The sequence below is a fragment of the Asparagus officinalis genome, chromosome 4 (assembly GCF_001876935.1).
Source record: "Asparagus officinalis chromosome 4, Aspof.V1, whole genome shotgun sequence".
NCBI lineage: Eukaryota > Viridiplantae > Streptophyta > Magnoliopsida > Asparagales > Asparagaceae > Asparagus > Asparagus officinalis.
In genome coordinates this window covers 137,513,196-137,537,786 of record NC_033797.1, presented here as the reverse complement: position 1 = coordinate 137,537,786, position 24,591 = coordinate 137,513,196, and the positions used below count along the sequence as shown (strand labels likewise).

The 24,591-nt window shown below is 41.5% G+C and overlaps 1 protein-coding gene across 1 annotated transcript; it reads left to right on the top strand.

Moving 5' to 3' along the window:
• On the top strand, window positions 7,036-15,540 carry LOC109839364. The gene is made up of 4 exons (XM_020407793.1): window positions 7,036-7,053; window positions 14,944-15,025; window positions 15,109-15,421; window positions 15,522-15,540. Exons 1-4 carry the CDS (start codon window positions 7,036-7,038, stop codon window positions 15,538-15,540), a joined length of 432 nt encoding a protein of 143 aa, XP_020263382.1.

The window sequence follows — 24,591 nt, the reverse complement described above, 5'->3', positions numbered from 1 at the left end:
GCGGTCGGGCATGCGATCCTTCAGCTGACTTAATTCTTGGTTGGAGGGAAAATATTCCTGATATAGCATCTGTCCCATGGGCAAACCAGAAATCCTGTGCATCTCATGGAGGGCCAAGCCCAACTCCCCTTGCCGGGTCAGAAAAGTGTTCGAGTCCGGGTTATAGAGCTCACACAAAGCGAAGAAATGCTTCGTTCTAACAGGCAAACCATACATGGTGGCACGAACGGCTGCATACAGACCACAAGCGTGCAACTCCACGCTCCATCGGCTCAAGACATACTTCGTCATGCGAGTCCACCAAAGGTTGTCCAAAGAATGGACTCAACCATAAAATCTGTGACGTGGTGCAGGCATCTCCCGTCCTAAAGTAGCGAGGCGATTCTTCAAAGTGGAAGCAGAGGCAAGAAGCTCGTTGTGCGGCGGCGCATCCAACCCTAATACTCCAGGATGCAATCCAATGATATGATTCCTGCTCGAACCAGGAGCTGTCTGATGAGTGATGTAGCCGCAGTGAACGCTCTCATGCTCCTCCGTCAAGCGCCGCGACATCTCCCGTGTCACAGCCTGACGCCTGAGCTCAGTCAACGAACGATGCCGAGGAATCTTCGGCAAATATATGAAACCACTGCCAGTTTTATGAAGCCACTGCTCGGCATCAATAAACACTGTATCCGGATCTCTGGCAGAGTCGCCAAATAAAAAGTCGGTCTTTCTGAGAGGCTGAATCGAACTGGCATCCTTCACGAGGGGCGCATTTGTAATCAACTGGCGAAGAGCTCTATGTCCACCTTCCTTCACCACTTGGGCAACCTCTGTCGACATGCCCGAAGCAAACTGAGGAGTGACTGGGATAGGGGAAAAATCGTCGGAAGTCGAATAATACTCGTCACGACGCCCGTACACTGCGTGAACACTGCGTGAGATGAGAACGCCCCAGAAGGATATTCCACTGGAAGCAAAAATTTAAATAGTTGTTAGTCTCAATCATAAAAGGAAGTTGAACTCATCCTACGAATGGGTAAGATAGAGTCACTGCCTTATAAAGGGTGAGACGATTTGGCCACATTATGCACTTATAAGATAGGGTATATCGACTATATATCCCTGCCTTATAAGGCACAATGCAGCGTCAAAACGCCCCCTTTATTGATTTTGAGATATGGTTTTGACCAAGCAAAACATATCTTTAAAGCGTCGATCCTCGCCAAGGAGAATCAAGGCTCTTCCCGATTGCCTCGCCAAGGAGAACAAAATGGGGTGAAAAGGACCAATTTGCAAATTTCCAAGAAAAATGGACTAATTTGTAAATTTCCAAAAATAGCTCACCAGCATAAGAGGGAGGCGTGCCACCAGCCGACGCGGTAGAGGATTGACCCCTCGCAATACGAGACATGATGACCTGCAAAATAAATTAAGGAATCAGATCCAGAAAAAGTTCCTTTTTTTTACAATTCTCCCCCCCTGAAAGGTGAGCTCGAGGCGTCAAATCTTAATCCTAACCCTCGCATGCGACCCCACAAATTCATAAATTGAATTAAGCATAAAATATGCTAAAATAGTTGAGGATTTACCTGAGGAAAAGCTCGTGGATCCAATAAAAATCAGATCTTGAAAGAGGCTCAGACCACGCGCTCGAGGGGCCTGAGAGAAATTCTAAATATGGAAGTTTTGAGGGATTTCTTAGTCAAAGATCCAAAGGGAGACTAGATCTAATGCAACTATGAAGTTTTGAGGGAAAACGGATGCTCGAGGGAAGAGAAATCCAAAAGTAGGGGAGAGAGGGGGGCCGGCCCTAATGAGGAGAAAAAAAACCCCTTTTTATAATGTTGAACCAAGCTTAGTTGAACCGGACCAGACCTGGTTTAAACCAGAATTCAAATTGAAGCTAGATCGAGCATCGAAACAACTTCAAATCGACCGAGGGTTCAGTCCTTGGTTTATTCTTGCCTCTCCCACATATTCGGAAGGATCAAAAGATTTTTTGAGCCTAATTACTGCCTTTTTTGGCTCATTATCAAGCCGGTTCAGCTCATTTGGGCACAGAAATTACTCCAATAAGGTATATGAGTATAAACTATTCCCTATTTTTTGGTTGAGAAGTTCCTGGAGAATATTTTTTGTAAATATTCTTAAGGATAACTCAACAACACTACGCCGGATAACGCGTCGCAAATAAAGACTCAACGCCAACAATCGATGGTCAGTTCTATGTTGAACCAACAAACACGAGCTAAAGATTAGAAAATCAGGAATCGACTTCAAGTTTAAAATTCCGACAACGGTCAGACAATAAATGCAGCACCGGAACTCTTACAGACATTCGACAAAGCACCGAATAGCCTGGAGGATTGAAGGAATCAAGAACAGAAGCCATTCCAAGGTCCCGTTACACCGACTGAAGGTTGGGACAATCATATCCAAAGTATTCCAGACTCTTCTATAAAAGAACGAGGCTGAAATACTTTGGAGGGGGTATCTGTAGGCGTATAAAATTGCTTATAGGTCACTTAGCACAGCTCGGCACAAACCGACGAACCAACGAGGCGACGAGGTTGACGAATCGCACGCAAGCAACGAAATACATCCATTCGCGTGTGGAATCAAGCCAAGTGTTCGAAGAGTCAACGAGTCATCCAACCAAGGGCAGACTCGGACGAATCACGATCGAATCAAGATCAGTTTCGGACTCGAACTTAGAAGTGGATTTACTGCCAAATTAGGAATCAGATTTACTGTCAAATCAGATCAACAAATCAGAGTCTAAGTCAACCGAATCACGGACAGAACCGAAAAACAGATACAACGCAAAACGACGAAACCCAATGCCTAAGGGGGCTCGGCCAAGGCCGAGCCACCCATGGGTGGCTCGGTGGCCGAATTCTCGGCGAACGTCCACGTCACAAAAGGCAGGATTTCGAGAGAGAAAGAGATCAGATCTGAGATCTACACGAGATCATACTCCGGATCAAAGCTTGGCCTTTGATCCCGAGAACTAAGGGCGATTATTTCCTTGGTGAATTAATCCCCCCCGGCTATTATTTCCTTTGCGAAATAATACCCGTCAAATCGTGTAGATCCGACCGGATCTAGATCGCGCGGTGGTCCACGGATTAACCCCGGCGTTGGCAAAGAACCCACACAAGCGAGCGACCGCAAAACAGGAGCTCGCGATTTGTTCGGAAGGAAAGTTGTAATCTTTTTCTTTTTCTTTGATTTCGTTGTAACCAGATCTAAAAAAGACCGGATCTTTTGTAACAAAAAAAGCAATTACTTGAGATAACAATGAATTCAATGAAGGCAATTTTCACCGCGAACACTTACAGGTTAACGTGCTATACTAACTGAATAACGTGCTATACTTACTGAATAACCTGTTATACTTACATGATAACGTGCTATACTTACATGATAACGTGCTATACTTATAGGTTAACGTGCTATACTTACAGGTTAACGTGTTATACTTACTGAATAATGTGCTATACTTATTGAATAATGTGTTATACTTACAGGATAACGTGCTATACTTCCTCAATAACGTGCTATACTTACATGTATTAAAACTTAGAGAGACAAATTTAAAATACAATACTAGAAAAAATAAGCTGTCGTGATTTGCACGGAGTACATACTACAAATTTAAAATACAATACTAGAAAAAATAAGCTGTCGTGATTTGCACGGAGTACATACTAGTTTATTTAGAAAGCAAAATCTAGTATAGAAAGCATCAGCATCAATCGAGGCATGAGCATATGAGTTTCTTTCGGCAAGCTCTTTCGCTGTGGCATCCATCTTTGTCCGCGAAAACTGGTCAATTTCGAGGTCTGAAATCAAAAGCAAATGAGCAAATTAAATTAACCACAAAACAGTCCGTACAGTACTAGATAGAGCAATAATCGTTGAATATTCATTCTGGTTTCTCACTGTCCTTACTTAAGAGCTTTTAGAATCTTTGAAATTGCTAGTAAGCCGCTCAAATCTTGAGGCCTCCTACAATTCGTCCTTCAATGACCAAAATACCCTTCAGTTTGTGTATCCTTTCAAAATCCCTGTGTGTTAAAAAAACATCGACGAGAGGTATATTGGTCATCTGAGAGACCAAATTGCAAGATCCCTTAGGATAGACAGGTGTATTAATTAGCAATTTCAAAGATCTAAGGGACTAGTATAGAATTTTCGAAGATTCGGGGGACTAAAATAATAAACAACTTATTTGACATATTTTAAGCTCATATATGATTGTACTGACTAGATAAGCAAACCTTAGGAGAGCTAAGAACCCAATCACGTACATGTGAGATCGCAGGCGCCGGAACTTGCCGCTGACAGTGCCCCGTTGCTGTACGGCGTTGGTGAACTCCCCATTCAACCTATGGCATATGCTCGAAAAGTGATCAACAGTTTAATACAAGTCAAAAACAAGGATTAGTTACATGCACTTGTACCTTAAATCGGAATTCAGCAAAAAAAAAAACTAAGTTGTATTAGCACTAAAAAAATACCAGTAGTAGCTGTACCCATGTCATACTACTCGCAGTTTACCTTTCGATTAGGTCCTCCCCGAAAGACGTAAGTCATGCTTGTATTATGTTTTGAAGTGTGAACGGAAGTGAGACGTAGGGTCCACCCATTGCGTGAAACAAACCCAACGAAGTGGGTTTGTTCACCGACCCGAAATTTTGCTTATAAATAGCAAATTTCTCCTAGGGTTTCATGAGCAAAAAGGGCAGAAGCAAACGCAAAGAAAAAAAAAAGGGTCGGCTGTTTTTTTTTCCTTCCTTGGCTGCGGCTTCGTGCAGAGATTTATTTTTCGGCAGAAGTGATTGTGTGCAGTCTTTTTGTGCTTTTGTAGAGAGATATTGTGAGGGATTTGAGAGTTTGTTTGATGGTTTAGATTGAGTGATTGTAAACCCTAGTTGTGTTCTCTCCATCTAATAGTAGATCTCCCCCTCTTTGCCCCGTGGACGTAGGTAGTTTGCCGAACCATGTAAAATTGGTTTGTTTGAATTTATGGCCATTGTAATAGTTTTAGGATCCCTCAACAAGTCAATCCTAGAACTGATAAGAGGAAGAGCCGATATCTCACTTTGTTGAGATATTCGCTTCAGATTTTTGTTTCTTTGGTGAGACGAGAATTCTTATTGATCTTTCTCTCTTATTGTGCACCAGAAACTCTGTCGAAATTTCCGCTACGCACAACAAGTGGTATCGGAGCCCAGGTTCCAGATCTAGGGTTTGGTTGGAGGAGTAGATCAATTTGGAGGCTCGTCTAGGGCTTCGTTTGGTGATAAAGATGAGATCTTTTTGGTAAAGACTCTATCTTTTTAGTTTTGGATCTATTCTTCGTTCGTTGGTGCGTTAAGAAAGATGTCGGGGAAAGAAGATACTTCGGGTGTCGAGGGTGGTGCTTCTGACACGAAGACCATTCAGAGTTTGAATATCCACTCTATGAAGATAGATGTGGAGAAGTTTAATGGCACAAACAATTTTGGATTATGGAGATGTGATGTTTTGGATGCGCTGAACGTGCAGAATTTGAAGGATACCTTGGAGTTAGATGACAAGCCAGATGATATTGAAGAGAAGGTTTGGAAGAAGATAAACCGAACGACGTGTGGTATGATTAGATCTTGTTTGACTCAAGATCTAAAATATGATGTGATGAATGAGACTTCTGCGAAGAAGATTTGGGAGATTCTCGAAAGCAAGTATCTGACAAAGAGTGTTGAGAACCGCTTACATTTGAAGAGGAGACTTTATCGTTTCTAGTTGAAGAAGGGAACCTCAATTAGTGATCACATGAACACATACACAAAGCTTCTTACGGATTTGGCGAATGTGGATGTCAAGATTGAAGATGAGGACAAGGCGTTGCTATTATTAAGTTCCTTGCCCGATGAGGAATATGAGACCTTCGTCCTTACTCTGATTAATGAGAAGACATCTCTTTCGTATAGTGAGGTCACTGCTGCACTGGTGAATTATCAGCTTCGGAAGAAGGATAAGGAGACTTCGACTGAGTCGGTAGCAGAGGCATTGGCCGTAAGAGGGAAAGGTCCAAACCGAAAGAATTGGAAGTCACAGTCTAGAGTAAGACATCCTACAATTAGAAAAGATCAGTGTGCTTGGTGCAAGGAGACTGATCATTGGAAGAAAGACTGCCCAAAGCTCGACGAATGGATGAAGAATAAGCAGAAGGAAAAAGGAAAGCAACCATCGTCAGAAGCAAACATCGTTATATCAGATGGTAATAATTCTGACTCTTCTATTTATTCGTTTTCTATCAGTCCTACATGGAGCTATTCGGAGGAATCCGAGTGGATGTTGGATAGTGGTACGACCTATCATGTGTGCCCTAGAAGAAAATGATTCTCCAGTTTTAAGAAGCAGGATAGTGATGTGGTGTACATGGCTGATAACGGTGCATACCAGATTCTTGGGATAGGAAGAATTTGCATAAAAATGTTTGACGGAACTGTTAGGGAGTTAAATGATGTGAGATATGTTCCTTCTTTGAGGAAGAACTTGATCTCAATTGGAGCTTTGGTTGGAGAGAGTCTGAATGTTCGATTTGAGGACATGGTTCTCAAGATTGTGGAAGATTCTCAGATTGTGATGAAGGGCGTCGGGAGGAGTAACCTGTATTACTTGACTGGAGGTATAGTGGCAGGTGGAGAACTGGTGACTTCTATTGATTCGACTAGACTGCGGTATTTGGGGCTTGGTCATTCCAGTATTGACTCCTTGCATAGATTGAAAGAGGGTGTGAAGGCCTGCAGTTTGAAGTCCAGTGAACATGTTGATGTGAGTAAGAAGACCGAGGTGAAGTTTGGCACATCTATTCACCGTGCTAAGGGTTGTTCTAGAGGAGTTCACGTGGATGTTTAGGGGCCTTCCAAGAAGGCATCATTGAGGGGTAATAGGCGTTTGGTTTCCTTTGTTGGTGGTTGTTCTAGGTATGTTTGGGTTGTAACCAAATCCCCATTGGAGAAAGCCCTAGTAGTCTCTAACAGTTTGAAGAAGTGTAAGATGGACAGAAAGGTGAAGGTACTTTATTCTGATTTTGTTGGGAGGTACAATATGGACCTATTTCTGTATTAGAGCCGAGCTTACGGCATTTCGAGACACTTCGTTGGAAAGGAAATCTTGGGGTAACTTGACAGGGTGGTAAATTTGGAGAACCGTACCTTGCTGGAGGAGGATCGGTGTTTGTTGTTAAGCAATGGTCTGCAGAAGAGTTTCTGGACTGAGGCTTCGACATATTTGAGCCATCTTATTAAAGAATTGTCAACTGCTGTGATAGGAGGTAAAACTCAATTAGGTGTTAGGTCTGATAGTGTCACTTCAGTTGAGGCTTCGATGAGGGAGCTAATTGACTCTCAGCAGGTGGAGAGTTTTGGACAGACCTTAGATGTATCACAGCGGGTGGAGTGTGATGCTACTCCATATTGGGTGAAGATTACTCCAGATCATACTGCATTGTTTGGGATTCCAGCTAAGGTGACACAGCTTAGGGATCATTTGGATTTGGGTGCAAATGATAAGTTGGGTTTTAATTTGAGTACAGCTGATAGATGTAGTTTGGATATGGCCATTGGAGGTGCTATCAGCCGCAGAGTAGATGATATTGGAGAAGGGTTGCGAACTCTTCTATTGGATTGAGGTCGTTCGCGGCCATTTGGGTGAACTACGTTCAGCTTGATTCCTTGGGCAAGAGGATACGTAGGCAGTCTTTATGATATAGCCGAGTTGGATTTTAATGGGGGTGAGATCGATTTGTGAGTTGATACCGACATTTGGAGTGTTTGCATTCTCATTTGGGTTCTCGACTTGTTGTGGATTGAGTCCGTTGTCATGAATCGTTTATTTCGTATTGGACACAATAAGTGGGACATTTGGATGTTTTGGTGTCGGCTCAGTTTTGGAAAAAACTTCGCCGAGGTGGAGAATTGTGAACGGAAGTGAGACGTGGGTCCATCCGTTGTGTGAAACAAACCCAACGAAGTGGGTTTGTTCAACGACCCAAAAATTTGCTTATAAATAGCAAATTTCTCCTAGGGTTTCGTGAGCAAAAAGGGCAGAAGCAAATGCAAAGAAAAAAAAGGGTCGGCTGTTTTTTTTTCTTCCTTGGCTGCGGCTTCGTGCAGGGATTTATTTTTCGGCAGAAGTGATTGTGTGCAGTCTTTTTGTGCTTTTGTAGAGAGATATTGTGAGGGATCTGAGAGTTTGTTTCAGGGTTTAGATTGAGTGATTGTAAACCCTAGTTGTGTTCTCTCCCTCTAATACTAGATCTCCCCCTCCTTGCCCCGTGGACGTAGGCACACTAGTGGAAAATGAGGTTTTAGCTACGGAATAATAGCGACGGAATTTTCCGTCGCTATAAGTTAGTTTATAGCGACGGAAAATTCTGTCGCCAAATTTCCGTAGCTAAAATTGATATAGCGACGGAAATTTGGGTTTTAGCGACGGAAATATTTCGTCGCTAAATAAATTTACGACGAAAAAATTTTCCGTCGCTAAACAGTTTTTAGCGACGGAATTTCCGTCGCTAAAGAAGTTTTAGCGACGGAAATGCCGTCGCTAAAAACTAATTCGGGCAAAATTTTTTGGGCGCGGGCGCCCAAAATTTTTGGGCAGCCCGCGCCCAATTAATTCTCCTCCATTTCCCCCAATAAGGAGAGGGTTAGGGTTAGGGTTCGGTGAGGGTTAGGGTTAGGGTTAGGGTTAGGTGAGGGTTAGGTGAGGGTGGGGGTTAGATGTTATGGTTAGGGTTAGGCGAGGTTTAGGGTTAGGGTTCGGTTAGGGTTAGGGTTAGGGTTAGGCGAGGGTTAGGGTTAGGGTTAGGGTTCGATTAGGGTTAGGGTTTGGGTTTGGGTTAGGATTAGGGTTAGAGGAGGGTTAGGTGAGGGTGGAGGTGATGGTGAGGGTGAGGGTTAGGGTTAGGGTTAGGGTTATTTGATCGAGGGTGGGGTGAGTGTTAGAGTTATGTGATCGAGGGTGAGGTGAGGGTGAGGGGTGATGGGTGAGGGTGAGTTTGAGGGTTAAGGTTAGGGTTAGGGTTAGGGTTCGATTAGGGTTAGGGTTCGATTAGGGTTATTTGATCGAGGGTGGGGTGAGTGTTAGAGTTATGTGATCGAGGGTGAGGTGAGGGTGAGGGGTGATGGGTGAGGGTGAGTTTGAGGGTTAAGGTTAGGGTTAGGGTTAGGGTTCGATTAGGGTTAGGGTTTGGGTTTGGGTTAGGATTAGGGTTAGAGGAGGGTTAGGTGGGGGTGGGGGTGAGGGTTAGGGTTATGGTTAGGGTTAGGGTTTGGTTAGGTGAGGGTGGGGGTGATGGTAAAACAAATAAATTATGCAAAAAAACCAAACCCTAATAAAAAATGTTCATATTGATGAAATTATAATATAAAAAAATTAATTTTAATTAGGGTTAGTGTTATGGTTAGGTTTAGGCGAGGGTTAGGGCTAGGGTTAGGGTTCGGTGAGGGTTAGGGTTAGGGTTAGGCGAGGGTTAGGGTTAGTGTTAGGGTTCGATTAGGGTTAGGGTTTGGGTTTGGGTTAGGATTAGGGTTAGAGGAGGGTTAGGTGAGGGTGGAGGTGATGTTGAGGGTGAGGGTTAGGGTTAGGGTTAGGTGATCGAGGGTGAGGTGAGTGTTAGGTGATCGAGGGTGGGGTGAGGGTGAGGGGTGATCGAGGGTGAGGGTTAGGGGAGGGTTAGGGTTAGGGTTAGGCGAGGGTTAGGGCTAGGGTTAGGGTTAGGGTTAGGGTTCGGTGAGGGTTAGGGTTAGGTGAGGGTTAGGTGAGGGTGGGGGTTAGATGTTATGGTTAGGGTTAGGCGAGGTTTAGGGTTAGGGTTAGGGTTCGGTTAGGGTTAGGGTTAGGGTTAGGCGAGGGTTAAGGTTAGGGTTTGGGTTTGGATTAGGGTTAGAGAAGGGTTAGGTGAGGGTGGAGGTGATGTTGAGGGTGAGGGTTAGGGTTAGGGTTAGGTGATCGAGGGTGAGGTGAGTGTTAGGTGATCGAGGGTGGGGTGAGGGTGAGGGGTGATCGAGGGTGAGGGTTAGGGTTCGGTGAGGGTTAGGGTTAGGGTTAGGTGAGGGTTAGGGCTAGGGTTAGGGTTAGTATTAGCGACAATATAAAATTCCGTCGGTAAATATGATATAGCGACGGGATAATCCGTCGCTAAAACAGTTTTTAACGACGGGATAATCCGTCGCTAAAACTTATCAATCAAAGGACAATATCTTATCCTTATCTCCCGCCTACTTTTGTGCATGAGGAGATTTTGTGAGGTTGAGGGTGAGGGTTGGGTTTAGGTTTAGGGTTAGGGGATGGTGAAGGTGAGGTTTAGGGTTAGGGTTAGGGTGATGGTTTAATTTTGATCAAGGACTGATCGTAATTCTTATGTTTGACCTTCTTTGAATACCAGGTAAATAAACCTTATTCTCGTTAAACTGTTTGGCGGATAAAGCAGTGTTTGCTAATTACATAGAAATTGCACACACTGTACACTCATATTTGGGAGCCGTAGAATACCCCGTCCAATAAATACTATATATAATCTCTTTATTTACTTGTCACATACGCATACAGGATTGTTGGCGGCGCTTACTCGTTGTTCTCCGTGTACTATATATAATCTTGGCCTTTGATTGATAAATCAAAGGCCAAGATCTCATTAGGAGATATTAGGAACCCTCTCATTAGTAGAGGATCCGGATCCGATTAAGTACAGCGGGTAGGTGCTGCCAAAATTTTGACGAAATAAAAGTACACTTGAACACACGTAAATACATATACACGCTACGTTTACATACCTAATGGGATAGAAGCCTTCCTCTGACAGCCGATCACACACACTTGTCCTATAACTTAAAATGATATATGTAGGGATATGCTCACTTCCATTAATTTTTAAATTCTAGATGCGGACAATTCCTGACAAATCGTTCATGGGCATACCACGTGATCGAAGGCATCTAGACACTCGATACAAGGATGGGATAGAAGCTTTCTTAGCCTACTCTGACACCAACCCTCTACGGTCACTCAGCGGGTTGATTTTTTGTCCTTGTAAGAATTGTAGGAATGATAAAATGCTCACTAGGAGTGACGTAAGTTTCCATCTGTCAATCAATGGATTTGATAGCTCTTATGTATTTTGGAGTCATCACGGTGAAGGCGTCCCGGTGATGCAATTAGAGGAAGAGTTTACTGATGTCGACAATCCGACAATTGACACAACTGATATGTTGGAAGATATTCTTACCGTGCCGTCTTCGAGTGATGTTAACACTACTGATATGTTTCAAGATGTAGCCCGATTGATGAGACTTGTTGAAGAAAACGAGTCACCGTTATACGAGGGTTGCACCGAGTTCACAAGGCTTTCTTTTATGCTGAGGCTTCTTCATATCCAAACACTCAGTGGGATGGCTGTTACACATTTCGAGATGTTATTAGACTTGCTCAGGAAAGTCATTCCAGGCGGCGAGAAGAGCATCCCCGCAACTTATTATGAAGCTCACAAGATTGTTGATACCCTGGGTCTTGATTACAAAAAGATAGACGCCTGTCCTAATGACTGCATCTTGTACAATAAGGGTAATGAAGCTCTGGAGGAATGTCCGACGTGTCATGTATCACGTTGGAAAAAACATACGGGTACATCCGAAGGCAGTGCATCCAATAAGCAGAACAGAATCCCTGCGAAGGTTCTCCGATATTTTCCAATTATTCCTAGGCTGCAGCGGTTTTATATGTCTGCCGAGCTGGCTGAGAATATGCGATGGCACTCGACCGACCGTAAAGAGGACGGGAAACTAAGACATCCTGCGGACGGTGAGGCATGGAAGCACATTGACCGTATATACCCCGACTTCGGTAAAGAGTCTCGGAATATTAGGCTGGGGCTTGCTAGCGACGGATTTAATCCGTTTGGATTAATGAGCTCTGCTTGGTCTACCTGGCCAGTGTTGCTGACACCGTACAACATGCCCCCGTCGATGTGCATGAAGCAACCGTACATGATACTGTCACTTTTGATCCCTGGAAGATATTCTCCTGGAAATGACATCGATGTTTTCCTCCAACCATTAATTGACGACCTGAAGCTTCTCTGGGAAAAAGGTGTCAGCACTTATGATGCTTATGGTAAGGAGTCTTTCTGTATGCGGGCAATGGTCATGTGGACAATTAATGACTTCCCGGCATACGCTAACCTGTCTGGATGGTCGACGAAGGGTCAGATTGCTTGTCCGATTTGCATGTCAGACTATGAGGGAAAGTTCCTGAAGTACAGCCGTAAGTTTTGTTATTGGCAACACAGAAGATGGTTGCCTACAGGGCACAAGTTCAGAAAGTTAGTAGGAAAGTTCGACGGCAATCCAGAAAGTAGACCGGCACCACCAAGGCTGACCGGAGAAGAAATATTTGAGCTTCTACATCCTTTACCTAGAAAAATATTTGGAAAAAAAAGATTCAACAAAGAAAATCCATTTGGTGTTAGGAGAAAAATATTGAAGCAAAAATGGAAGGGAAAGGGAAAATCAAAAGGAAATAAGCCTCGCAATGTCCGGTCGCATGAGCGTGTCTCAAAAGGCACCGAACTTCCGCATGGATGGTCAAAATTCAGCATATTTTATCAGCTGCCATATTGGAGAAGTTTAAAAATACGTCACAACTTGGATGTCATGCACATCGAGAAGAACATATGCGAGAATCTCTTGAACACTTTGTTGCAGGACGGGAAAAAATCGAAAGATGACTTAAGGGCACGTCGAGACCTAGCAGAATTGAACATTCGTCCGGAACTGCAAGCTATAGATAAGGGCGACGGAAAGTTTGAACTCCCAGCCTCCCGTGTCACACTGTCGAAGGATGAGGTCCACAATATGTGTTTATTTCTAAAGTCCGTGAAGACACCGGATGGTTATGCTTCAAACATTTCAGCAAATGTGCATATTGAGGACAGAAAGATTTTGGGACTCAAGACACATGATCATCATATTCTATTACATCAACTTCTCCCGGTTGCGTTGCGACATGCTGACAAGGAACTCGCGATGGTGGTAATAGAATTCTGCGGTTTCTTCAAGCAACTATGCTCTAAGGTGATTGATGTTAGGGAGTTTGAAGAATTAGAGGGACGTGTTGCTAATACACTGTGTAAAATGGAAATACTATTTCCACCCTCATTCTTCACGGTCATGGTGCATCTCACAATACATTTAGCATACGAAGCCCGCATCGCAGGACCAGTTCAATATCGCTGGATGTACCCCGTGGAGAGGTATTTATTATTATAATATTCATTTAATATTTGTCAAATTACGTTTCTCAGTTCAATTTTGTCACAAATCATGAAACTATATGCTTGTAGGTATTTGGGTTTCATGAAACAACTGATGCATAATCGTGCACATCCTGAAGGGTCGATCGCAGAGAACTACATAAGTAACGAGAGTTTGAATTTTATCTCTCGTTACTTGCGGGGCGTAGAGACAAGGCTGAACCGTCCCCAACGAATAATTGACGGTACATTCTACAATGATCGTGGGGAGGACACTAGATTCCCCAGAATGGAGCTAGATCAAGCCCACACATATATCCTGAGCAATGATACTACATTTAACATATACGCGGCGTAAGTATTTAACTGTTTGAATCAGATTAGATCACCTCACAATAATTATCTCTATTTAACCGTTATAAATGCTTCTTGTCTAGGCTTCACATCCGACATGTCCAGACTAATCTTAAATGCAGAACAAAAAATAAGAGAGTTATGGACACACACTCTAGACAATTCCCTGCATGGCTGAAGGGTGAAGTAAGATCTTTTTACATTTCTGATTCGTATATCAAATATATGTGCCTGCCAACAGATATGTAAACTATTTGATTCTTTTCTTAAGGTTGACAAACGGATTACGAATGGGATTAACCTGTCTGAGAAAGTTTGTTTATATGCCAGAGGTCCTTCTAATGTGGTTAAGCATTATGGAGGCTACTGTGTCAACGGCTTTAGGTTTAACATCGTCGGTCTCGAAGAGAGACGACAAACGCAAAACAGCGGTGTGTTCTGCTCCTTCTCTCAACTGTCATACGCTAGTGCAAAAGATCTAAATCCGATACAGGGGGAAATCTATTGCTACGGTCAGGTAGAAGACATCGTGGAGATTTTCTATGGGATTAATAAGGAAGTCAGTCATGTGATGTTTAAGGTTCGTTGGTGTGAACAGAAAAAGGCGAAGGATGACTACGGTTACACAATCGTTAATCTTAACAAGGAAATATATCAGTCTGAAAAATACATGTTAGCTACTCACGCCAAACAGTGCTTTTATGTCAAAGATATAATGAAAAATGACGAATGGGTTATCCTTAAGAATCCACCTAGAGCCTACATTCATGAAGTCGTGTCTGACGAAGATCACGATGAGGAGGTTATCTTGGCCGACGAAATAGCCGAGGAGTTTTCATTGACACAAAATAATAATCTGGACGATGAAATTGCACTAGCGCGCCCTGATGTACCTGCGATTATATGTGAGCCAAGGCGTAAAGGAAAAAAACCTGTCCGCAGCGGAGTCGATAAAACTATAAGAACAGTCCTTTCGTTGGCACGCACACGGTCGCAGGCTATCCGTACACGATCGCAGAGTAGAGCCTCAACATCATCTGTTTGACTGGTTATCATGTATCACGATGTGTCATGTATTATATTATTACCTTTGTATTATCTGTTTGACTGGTTATCATGTAACACGGTGTGTCATGTATTACATTATTGCCTTTGTATTATCTGTTTAACTGGACATCATGTACACGCGATTCTGTTGCCATGTGCTGTTTTATTAATTATTTGCATTATCTGTTTAACTGGACATCTGTATTACATTATTGCCTTTGTTGGATATTCATTATGTTTTCAAAGTATAGACGACGAGAGGATTATGTAAGAGAGCGCTTGAGAGAATTTTTGGTAGACATTCTGGAGGCGACGCACATGCCTCTACGTCAGGTATTTTTATTTATTTGTTATATTTGTACATTTCTATAAACTATTAACATGCGCCTAATATATTTTTAACATTTACTACACAGGAGGAGGAGATGCTACACATGACTCGCAGCCACAGGACACATCACGCGGAGATGCTCCACATGACGTAGAGACACAGGCTGATCCTACACAGCATGCGGAGATACCACCACCACCGCATGCAGATATATTGGAGGAGAGGAGATTTGAGCCGTATAGCGTAGCTTTAGAAACTACGGCACTACCGTCAGATTCTATTACGGATCAGCGAGTCCACGGTCCGGCCAAGGTGAGGGATGATTGGGATTCTTATCATAATATGCGCCCCATCGCGCAGCAAAGGTACGAACAAGCAAAGCGTAGATGCCTCGAACTGTAAGGTATGAATAAATTTTTATAGTCTATCGGTTATTATTTTAATTTTTTTCACAAATATATATTGATTCATTGTTTCATTTGATTCTTTGTTTCGTAGGTACCGAGCGACCTCCTAGACGCGGCCACAATGCTACTAAGGAATCGAACCTCATCCCTGATATTAATCGGAGGGCTGTGATCCGATGGGAAAACGGAGTGCCTGTTGGGGCCTTTGCCAATGCTTTCAACAATTTCCTTGCCGCTTTAGCCAGGAGACACGATTTCTTCAACATATTTTTGACGTGGAAATCGCAGCGGATTGATACGCTGGTGGCTTGTTGGAGATATATATGTGTGAGTCATTTATTTTAATTTTTATCATTATTAGTTATTAGTTTATTATTATGTTTAATACACTGATTTGTATCTACTTTTTTTTATATGCTGAAGCGATTTTTCTTTCTTGACGATAATATTTGTGCCTGGACGTACTGCTTCGGGCAAATCAATGTATCGTTCAAGAGATGGCGGTTTGAGGTAAAGAAAAAATATTTTGTCCAAATAACAGAAGATTGGGAGCGATTCTGGCATCTTGACGAGCGTGTGGATGGAGTAGATTTTTTTGCACTTTGCAGTTACTGGGACACTGCTGAAATTCAGGTATTATTAAAGTTTATATTTTTAATTTATTGTTTGAATTTCTATATTGTTTCGAATTGACATTGTTTTGCAGGCTCAAGCTGAAATAGCAAGGAGGAATCGCAACGCGCCTCGCAGTTACGAGCATCACGGGGGCTCCAGGACATTCAGCCAGCATTATCATCAATTAGAGCTTGAGGTATATAATATATTAGCTTTTACGTTGAGTATAATTTATGTGTTATGGGTTAATGATATATTTGAATAAAATAGGGAAGGGGAGATCTCAGACATTTTGCAGATCGTATTCTGACTTCCTGGAGCCCGAATTACGCCGATGAAGAGAAGAAAGCAAAGAATAAGGATCTGGCTGTAAGTAGCAGTTCATTTATATATTCAATTTCATATCAATGCATCATTATTAAGTCGACTTGCCCGGGTTGTTTTGATATATCGCAGGAGAAATTACATGCCAAGGTACAGGAGCAAATGACTCAGTCTCAGGTCTGTTCTAACACTCCTGGCCGGCTAAGTAGGGAGGATGAGGACTCCATCATCGAGACGGTCATTGGACCTAGTAGGAAGAACAGATATCGGTGGAGAGGATCCGAGCAGAGGCCGCACGAGTCTAGTAGCACCTACGAGTCTGCAGCACCACAAGGAACACCAGGAAGCAGTTCATATCAAGACTCGATGGAGCAGCGATTAAAAGCGATTGAAGATTGGCAGTCGCAGCAAACAACATATCAGCGGGCTCTAGAGTTAGAACGGAGGCGCCGGGAGCAGACCGAATTGGAGTTCACACAATTCATGTCGACTCTGCCTCAGGAGGCTCAGGAGGCATATAGGAGACGGTTTTTGTCGTCACAGGTAATATATATACTTTGTTTTTTTAATTAGATGATATTGTACATACTGATACACACTGATACAAACTGTTACACACAAACCCTAACTCTAACACTAACACAAACCTCAAAATATATACTTATAATGTTTTTATGTGATGGTGGTGTTGATGGTGTATGCGTGCGTAGTGTTGGTGGTATTGGTTGGTGGGTTGGTGGGTGAGGTTGGAGGATTTGTGGTGGTGTTGTGGTGTGATGTGTGGTGATGTGTTGTGCAGTGCAGTGTAGTGTAGTGTTGTGATGGTGTAGTGTTGTTGTGTTGTGGTGTTGTGTTGTGATTTTGTGGTGTTGTGTTGTAGTATATATTTATATTTGTACTCTTATTAACGTTTACACACACTTGTTAACATTTGATTTATATTTACAGGCCGGGACTTCTTCACAAGGTGCAGCCGGGGGGTAGTCATAATGTGGCTGGTGTTGAGGATGATGATGATGATGATCAGGAGGATTGATTGTCCTTAATATAACTTTGAAAACAATTTCTTGTGTTGTATAAACAATACTTATTATGTACCTGTCGAGAAACTTTTATTTGCTTTTATTAAATTAAATGTGTGATATATGCGTGAGATGTGATATTTGCGTGAGATTGAAGCTTTCTTCTGCTGATTGAACAGGTTTTTAAAAATTATTATCGATATTGTACAGGGTATTTTCAATTTTCAAAATATTTTTTTAATTTCTTATTTTTAAATTTTTAGCGACGGAATTTCCGTCGCTAAAAATACTTTTAGCCACGACATTTTCGTCACTAAAGTATTGTTTAGCGACGGAAAACGTGCACGAAATCAGATCTGTGCATACTCCAGAAACAATAGCGACGGATTTTCCGTCGCTATTGTTTAATTAGCGACGGATTTTCCGTCGCGAATAAATCTTTAGCGACGGCAAATCCGTCGCTATTGTTTTTTAAATTTTTTATTATTTTAAAATAGCGACCAATTTTCTGTCGCTAATAATCCGTCGCTAATAATTAGCGACGGAAATTCCGTCGCTAAAAGTCGTTTTAGGCACCCCTGTAATAGCGTCGATATTTTAGCGACGGAATATTATTTTTTCCGTCGCTAAAACTTTTAGCGACGGAAAATGGACTTATAGCGACGGATTTGTCCGTCGCTAAAAGTTAAATTTCCAGCAGTGGCAGTTTGCCGAACCACGTAAAATTAGTTTGTTTGAGTTTGTAGCCATTGTAATAGTTTTAGGATCACTCGACAAATCAGTCCTAGAACTGATGAGAGGAAGAGCCGATATCTCACTTTGTTGAGATATTCGCTTCAGATTCTTGTTTCCTTGGTGAGACGGGAATTCTTATTGATCTTTCTCTCTTATTGTGCACCAGAAACTCTGTCGAAATTTCCGCTACGCACAACATGAAGTTGTTAGAATTAATATAAAACTATATATAATCCTTAACACTCATCATAACTTTCAAGTTTTGGTGTAATGGTTAGAGGGACTAAAACCTAAGATGCATGGTATCACGGTAACTCAGGTTCAAATCCCATCGGTCACGTTTTTTAAGTGGATTTTCAATTGCAACTGGCCGGAAGCTGTATGTTTCTCTAAAGCTGAAGCTTGATCTTTGTAGGTGGAAGCATTTTTCGACATTACATCTTTCTTCTCCGTCCCCTTCTTTTTCTTTCTAGGAAATCCGCCAAGCACAACAGCTATGTTTATACCGGTACAAGCTTCAGCCGCATCTGTGGTAGCTACGACACCTATGGAAACCGCATGCATATTCTTGAATAAGTAAGCAAGGAAACATGCACACCGCCAACGTCGAGCAAAAATACAAATAGTACAAAAAGAGCTTAAGTTTCACAAAAAAATGCGCCTTAAGTTTGGCCATTTTTGAGATAACTCCCTAAAGTTTGAACTTGCCACTTAACACCCCTGTATGCGGTGTTTCAAAGACCTCTAAATGTTTTCTACCTTTTCAACAAACCACCCTAACATTTTTAGCTGATTTGGTAGAAGATCAAACTACCTTTTCCAAATTAATACTCTATTTACTAAACTAAAATAAAATAATTAATCAATAATAAACTTAATTAAATTTCTAACCCAAACTTACGAGGTTTATGTGAGAATTACCTTTAAAATTATTATAAACACATGCAAGGGTGTTTCCCATTAGGGGCAATTTTTGTCATTAATTTGGATACACGTGACATGCGCAGTCAGATCTAACAGTGTTAGTTAGGGGTCATAAGACAAAATGTAATGGGGCTTTAAGTGTCATTTTTAAATTTTAGGGGGTTGTCTCAAAATCAGCCAAACTTAAGGGGGAGAATGTCTGTGACATTTTTAAAGTTAAGGGGTGTTATCTCAAAACAGCTGAACTTAAGAGGGGCTTTGTGAAATTCACCATAAAAAATACCTTTAAGAAGAGAAAATGTAGCATCAACCAAGTCCATCTTTAATGTGGAGAATTACAGATTATTCAGGGCCCAACTCAACCCTCTGGCAATCATGGGAACAAGGGCATAGCCTCTTTGTCCCCTAAAATACAACAACAAAGCTTTCATCCAAAATTTAGGAGTTAGCTATATTGACATTATTTTTCTATTTAGTTCAGTTAAGGGCTATCTCCTCTGTTAAATTAAAATGATTGTAAAGCACGTCTGTAAATAATAAGAAAATGTTCGCAATCACAATTTTTTATGAAAAGGAGATATTATTGATGAAGAGTATATATCAGGCATAGAGATGATATGCACAACGTAACATTACAAGTAAATGCTGCATTCTGTGTGAATAATAACATTTAATTAACTAGTTTTAGCCATGAAGCAGGACTTAATATTTTAATAGAATCATTTAAAACATGTGCTTAATTACTTTGCACATTATTTAGTGCAGTAGGTCAGTTTCTGTTGTGCCAAAAGCTGTGTCGATGCACCAAACCAAACGCCAATCCAAGAGAGCCAAACGAACTAAATATCAATGCACAAATAAAACACCAATTTTAACGTGGTTCGGCAAATTGCCTACGTCCACGGGGCAAGAAAGGTGATGAGGTTTTCACTAATAGAGAAAGAGTACAAACTAAGATTACAACTCACTCGAAGGAACAAACTAATCTCACCAACAAGCTCTTAATCTCTCCAAACAAAACCCTAAACAAATAGCTCAGAAAATACCTCTTTCTGTGCTCCAAATATCTCCAATTTGCTTCTCTAAATTCTCTCTTCCAATTATTTCATATATATAGAAATCCTAAAATCATAAACATACTAGGAATTCTAAACCAAAATCCAAATCAAATTAGGAATCCTAATAACCTATTACCAAAATAGATTAGGAATCCTAATAACCTCATGTTACCAAAATAGATTAGGAATCCTAATAACCTCATGTTACCAAAATAGATTAGGAATCCTAATAACCTCGTGTTATCAAAATAGATTAGGAATCCGCTATCCAACAGTTTCATTAAGCTTGACAGCTTTAAAAAAACAGTTTAAATTACTTGGCGCAATCCTCTGAGATTTAACAAAAAATAACCATGCATGTAGTTAGAAAATATCTGGAATGCAAAATATGTAGAATTTAGGAGTTTTTATCTAGAGAAACTTAATAAAATTCTCGAGGAAGTTTGGATAGCCAAAATTGAATGTATAAATGTTAGAACAATACTCTCTACTCATTTTCTCACTGGGAATGCTTCAATGAATATCACTTGTACTTAGTAGTCTTAGTTTGCATATTATTTAGTCTAGTAGATTATGTAAAGTAATCGTTCAAAAAAATTTTTTTTGTCAATGAATGTAAATTTTATTCACCACTAAATATGAGAAAGATTGAGCACATCAAAAAAACAAAACAAACAGACTGGTTATAAAGTCCAGTCTATCCTAAAACAAATCTTCTATGTACTGTAACATATGCTGAGGAATGTTGGAATTCAAAATCTTTGTATATACACTTATCTTGATATCACGGAAGAGAAGGTCTGGGCTTCTAACTGCTCTCTGTTAGAAAATCCTGAAATTCCTCTCTTGCCATAGTATATAAACTGATACTGACAGCGCAACTCTTTTCAGCTTGAGGTTCAATTTAGTTAGCTCAGTTCCCTTGAGGTTTAACAACATGAGGACTCGAAATTCCTTCACTCCTGTGATTTTAGCAAAAGAATGACTCCCAAAATCAGTTGTATTGAATTGGTTTAATTCTCGTGTTTAACAAAAGCATGTTTCTAAATTTTAGAATAATTTAAAATGAAACATATTAGATCAAGATAATTTCAGATGTCTGCTCAAGAGAAATCTGGATAACTTTAGAAAAATTTTGGAGCGAAAGCTTTCAATGTATTAATAATCACTAATACTTCCTAGTTGTTTGCTTAATAAAAAAAAATCCTACCGTCAATCTTCAACGTGAAGAGGAAACAGCGAAGTTCAGGAAATAGCGGAGGACCATTTTGAGTTTGGGCCGGTCGACCGCGAGTGGCGCAGCGGTCGATCGCGAACGTGCACGAACACAGGAAAAGTCTCTGGACTTTTTGCGGTCGACCGCGAGTGACGCGACGGTCGACCTCGAGACCCTGTAGTAGTTTTTTGTTCTTTGTCGATTGGCCACGGTCGACCGCGACTGGCGTGACGGTTGACCGCGATGCGGTTTTAGGCCTGGGCTTGGTTTCCTGTTCTGATTGGGTTTGTTGTTTGATATAAATAGCAACCATGGTTTTAGGGTTTCTTTGGCTTTGATTGGTGATTGTTGGGGGGGGGGGGGATTTTGAGCACAAAAAAGAGGTATTTTTTGAGCTATTTGTTTAGGGTTTTATTTGGAGAGATTAAGAGTTTTGTTGGTATGATTAGTTGATTACTTTGAGTGATTTGTAATCTCAGTTTGTACTCTTCTTCTCTATTAGTGAAAATATCATCCCCTTCTTGCCACGTGGACGTAGGCAACTTGCCGAACCACGTTAAACTTTGTGTTTGAGTTTGTGCCGTTATTTTACATTGTTTGGCCTTTTTTCGGCGTTTGTTTGATTTGGTCTCTCGAAGCACATCGGTTTGGTTTTGGCTTCTGCCGTGCACAACAATTAGTATCAGAGCTAGGGCTACGCTTGGGCTATTTGGAGGAGTAGATCGTTTTGGAGGCTTATCTAGGGTTTCGTTTGGTGATAAAAGTGAGATCTTTTTGGTAAACACTCTATCTTTTTTAATTTTGGATCTATTCTTCGTTTGTTCCGCATTGGTTTGTTGGTACTTGGGTTAATTGGAGGAGTAGATCACTTTGGAAGTTCGTCTAGGGTTTCAGTTGGTGATAAATGTAGGATTTTTACTATTGATGATCTTGTCTACCGTCGTGTGGGGTGAGATCTTTCGGAGACTCTTGTTAGGGTTTTAATTGGAGGTAAAAATTCTATCTTTATCAGTTTGGATCTATTCTTCGTTCTTAGGCTATTTGGAGGAGTAGATCACTTTGGAAGTTTGGCTAGGGCTTCGTTTGGAGATAAAGGTGAGATCTTTTGGTAAAAATCTCTCATTTATCAGTTTGGATCTATTCTTCGTTTGCTCCATTTTTTTTTTGTGCTTTGAGATAGATAGCCGGGATAGAAGGATTTGAGGATGGGATATTTGATTGTTGATAACGTGCATGGATTATTGAGAAGTGTTTTGACATGCATATTAAAGTCATGTGAGCACATTGGTATGAGCGAGAAGACTGAGGTGGAGTTTGGCACTTCTATCCATTGCTTGAGGGGTCTTTTAGGTGGTGTTCATTAGGCATTTGGAGGCCTTTCAAGGAGGCATCATTGAGAGGTAATGGATGTTTGGTTTCCTATGCTGAAGACTATTCTAGGCATGTTTGGGTTACAACCAAATCCCGTTTGGATAAAGTCCTAGTAGTCTCCAACAGTTTTAGGAAGTGTATTGGCAGAAAGATGAAGGTACTTCATTCTGATTTTAGAGGGAGGTACAAGAGGGACCTATTTCTGCATTTGTACCGAGCTCACGGCAGTTTGAAACACTTCATTGGAGAGGAAACATTGGAGGTGACGAGATGAGATGATATTTTTGATTGGTCGTTCCTTTCTAGAGGAGGATCGGCATTTGATGTCGAGCATTGGATTTGGCTTTCGGGCTTCGACATATTTGGGTCATCTTGTTCATAGGTTGTCGACTGCTGTGTTTGGAGATTTTGGATCTGGTAGAGCTGCTTCAGATTTTGGATTGCGTCGGATGTTTGGTTGCCTAACATTTGGTCACATCGAGGATGTGAGATTTGATCTGATTGCATGTTTGGGATTTAGAGGCTTGTTTGGTTATCAGTTAGGAGATTCTGATTTTGTTCTGAGCAGGTATGTCACTTTTGACTCTCGCGAGGTGAAGAGTGTTGATCAGATCGTTGGGACATCGCAGCGAGTGGAGGTTGATGCTACTCCACGTTGGGTGGAGATTACTCCACATACTCCAGATCATACTGCATCGTTTGAGATTCCAGCTGAGGTGACACAGTTAGGGGATCATTTGGATTTGGGTGCAGATGATGAGTTGGTTGATTCGAATGCAACTGGTGGATATAATTTGGATACGACCATTGGTTCACCTCAGGTAGAGGTGTTTGATTTGTTTTACTTTGGGGCCATTTTGAGAGCCATTAGCCGCATATTTGTTAGTGAAGAGTTGAGAACTTTTCTATTTGATTGAGGGCCTTTGGAGGTCATTTGGGTAACTACGTGAAGGCTTGATTCTTTTGACAAGAGGATACGTAGGCAGTTATTTATGATGCAGCCGATTTGATGGGTAGATACCGACGTTTGGAGAGTGTTCGGATTCTCATTTGGGTCTCGACTTGTTGTGGATTGAGTCCGTTATTATGATTTCGTTTCACTTCGTACTGGATGCAAGTGAGACATTTGGTTTGGTTGGTGTCTGCTTAGTTTTGAGAAAACTTCACCGAGGTGGAGAATTGAAGAGGAAACAACGAAGTTTAGGAAATAGCGGAGGACACTTTTGAGTTCGGGCTGGTCGACCGCGAGTGGAGCAGCGGTCGACCGCGAACGTGCACGAACACATGAAAAGTCTCTGGACTTTTTGCAATCGACCGAGAGTGGCGCGACAGTCGACCTCGAGACCCTGTAGTGGTTATTTGTTCTCTGTCGATTGGCCACGGTCGATCGCGATTGGCGCGACGGTCGACCGCGATGCGGTTTTGGGCATGGGCTTGGTTTTCTGTTCTGATTGGGTTTGTTGTTTGATATAAATAGCAACCACGGTTTTAGGATTTCTTTGGCTTTGATTGGTGATTGTTGGGGGGATATTTGGAGCACAGAAAAGAAGTATTTTCTGAGCTATTTGTTTAGGGTTTTATTTGGAGAGATTAAGAATTTTGTTGATGAGATTAGTTGATTGCTTTGAGTGATTTGTAATCTCGGTTTGTACTCTTCTTCTCTATTAGTAAAAACCACATCCCTTTCTTGCCCCGTGGACGTAGGCAACTTGCTGAACCACGTTAAACTTTGTGTTTGAGTTTGTGCCGTTACTTTGCATTGTTTGGCCTTCTTTCGGCGTTTGTTTGATTTGGTCTCTCCAAGCACATCGGTTTGGTTTTGGCTTCCGCCGCGCACAACACAATGTCATAAGAAAATCAAGATTTTTAAATTATTTAAAGCAGTAAGAATTCAGA

Coding starts and splice junctions, on each gene's coding strand:
- LOC109839364 (XM_020407793.1), top strand. Junction 15,026..15,108: donor CGCACATGCCTCTACGTCAG/GTATTTTTATTT, acceptor TTTACTACACAG/GAGGAGGAGATGCTACACAT.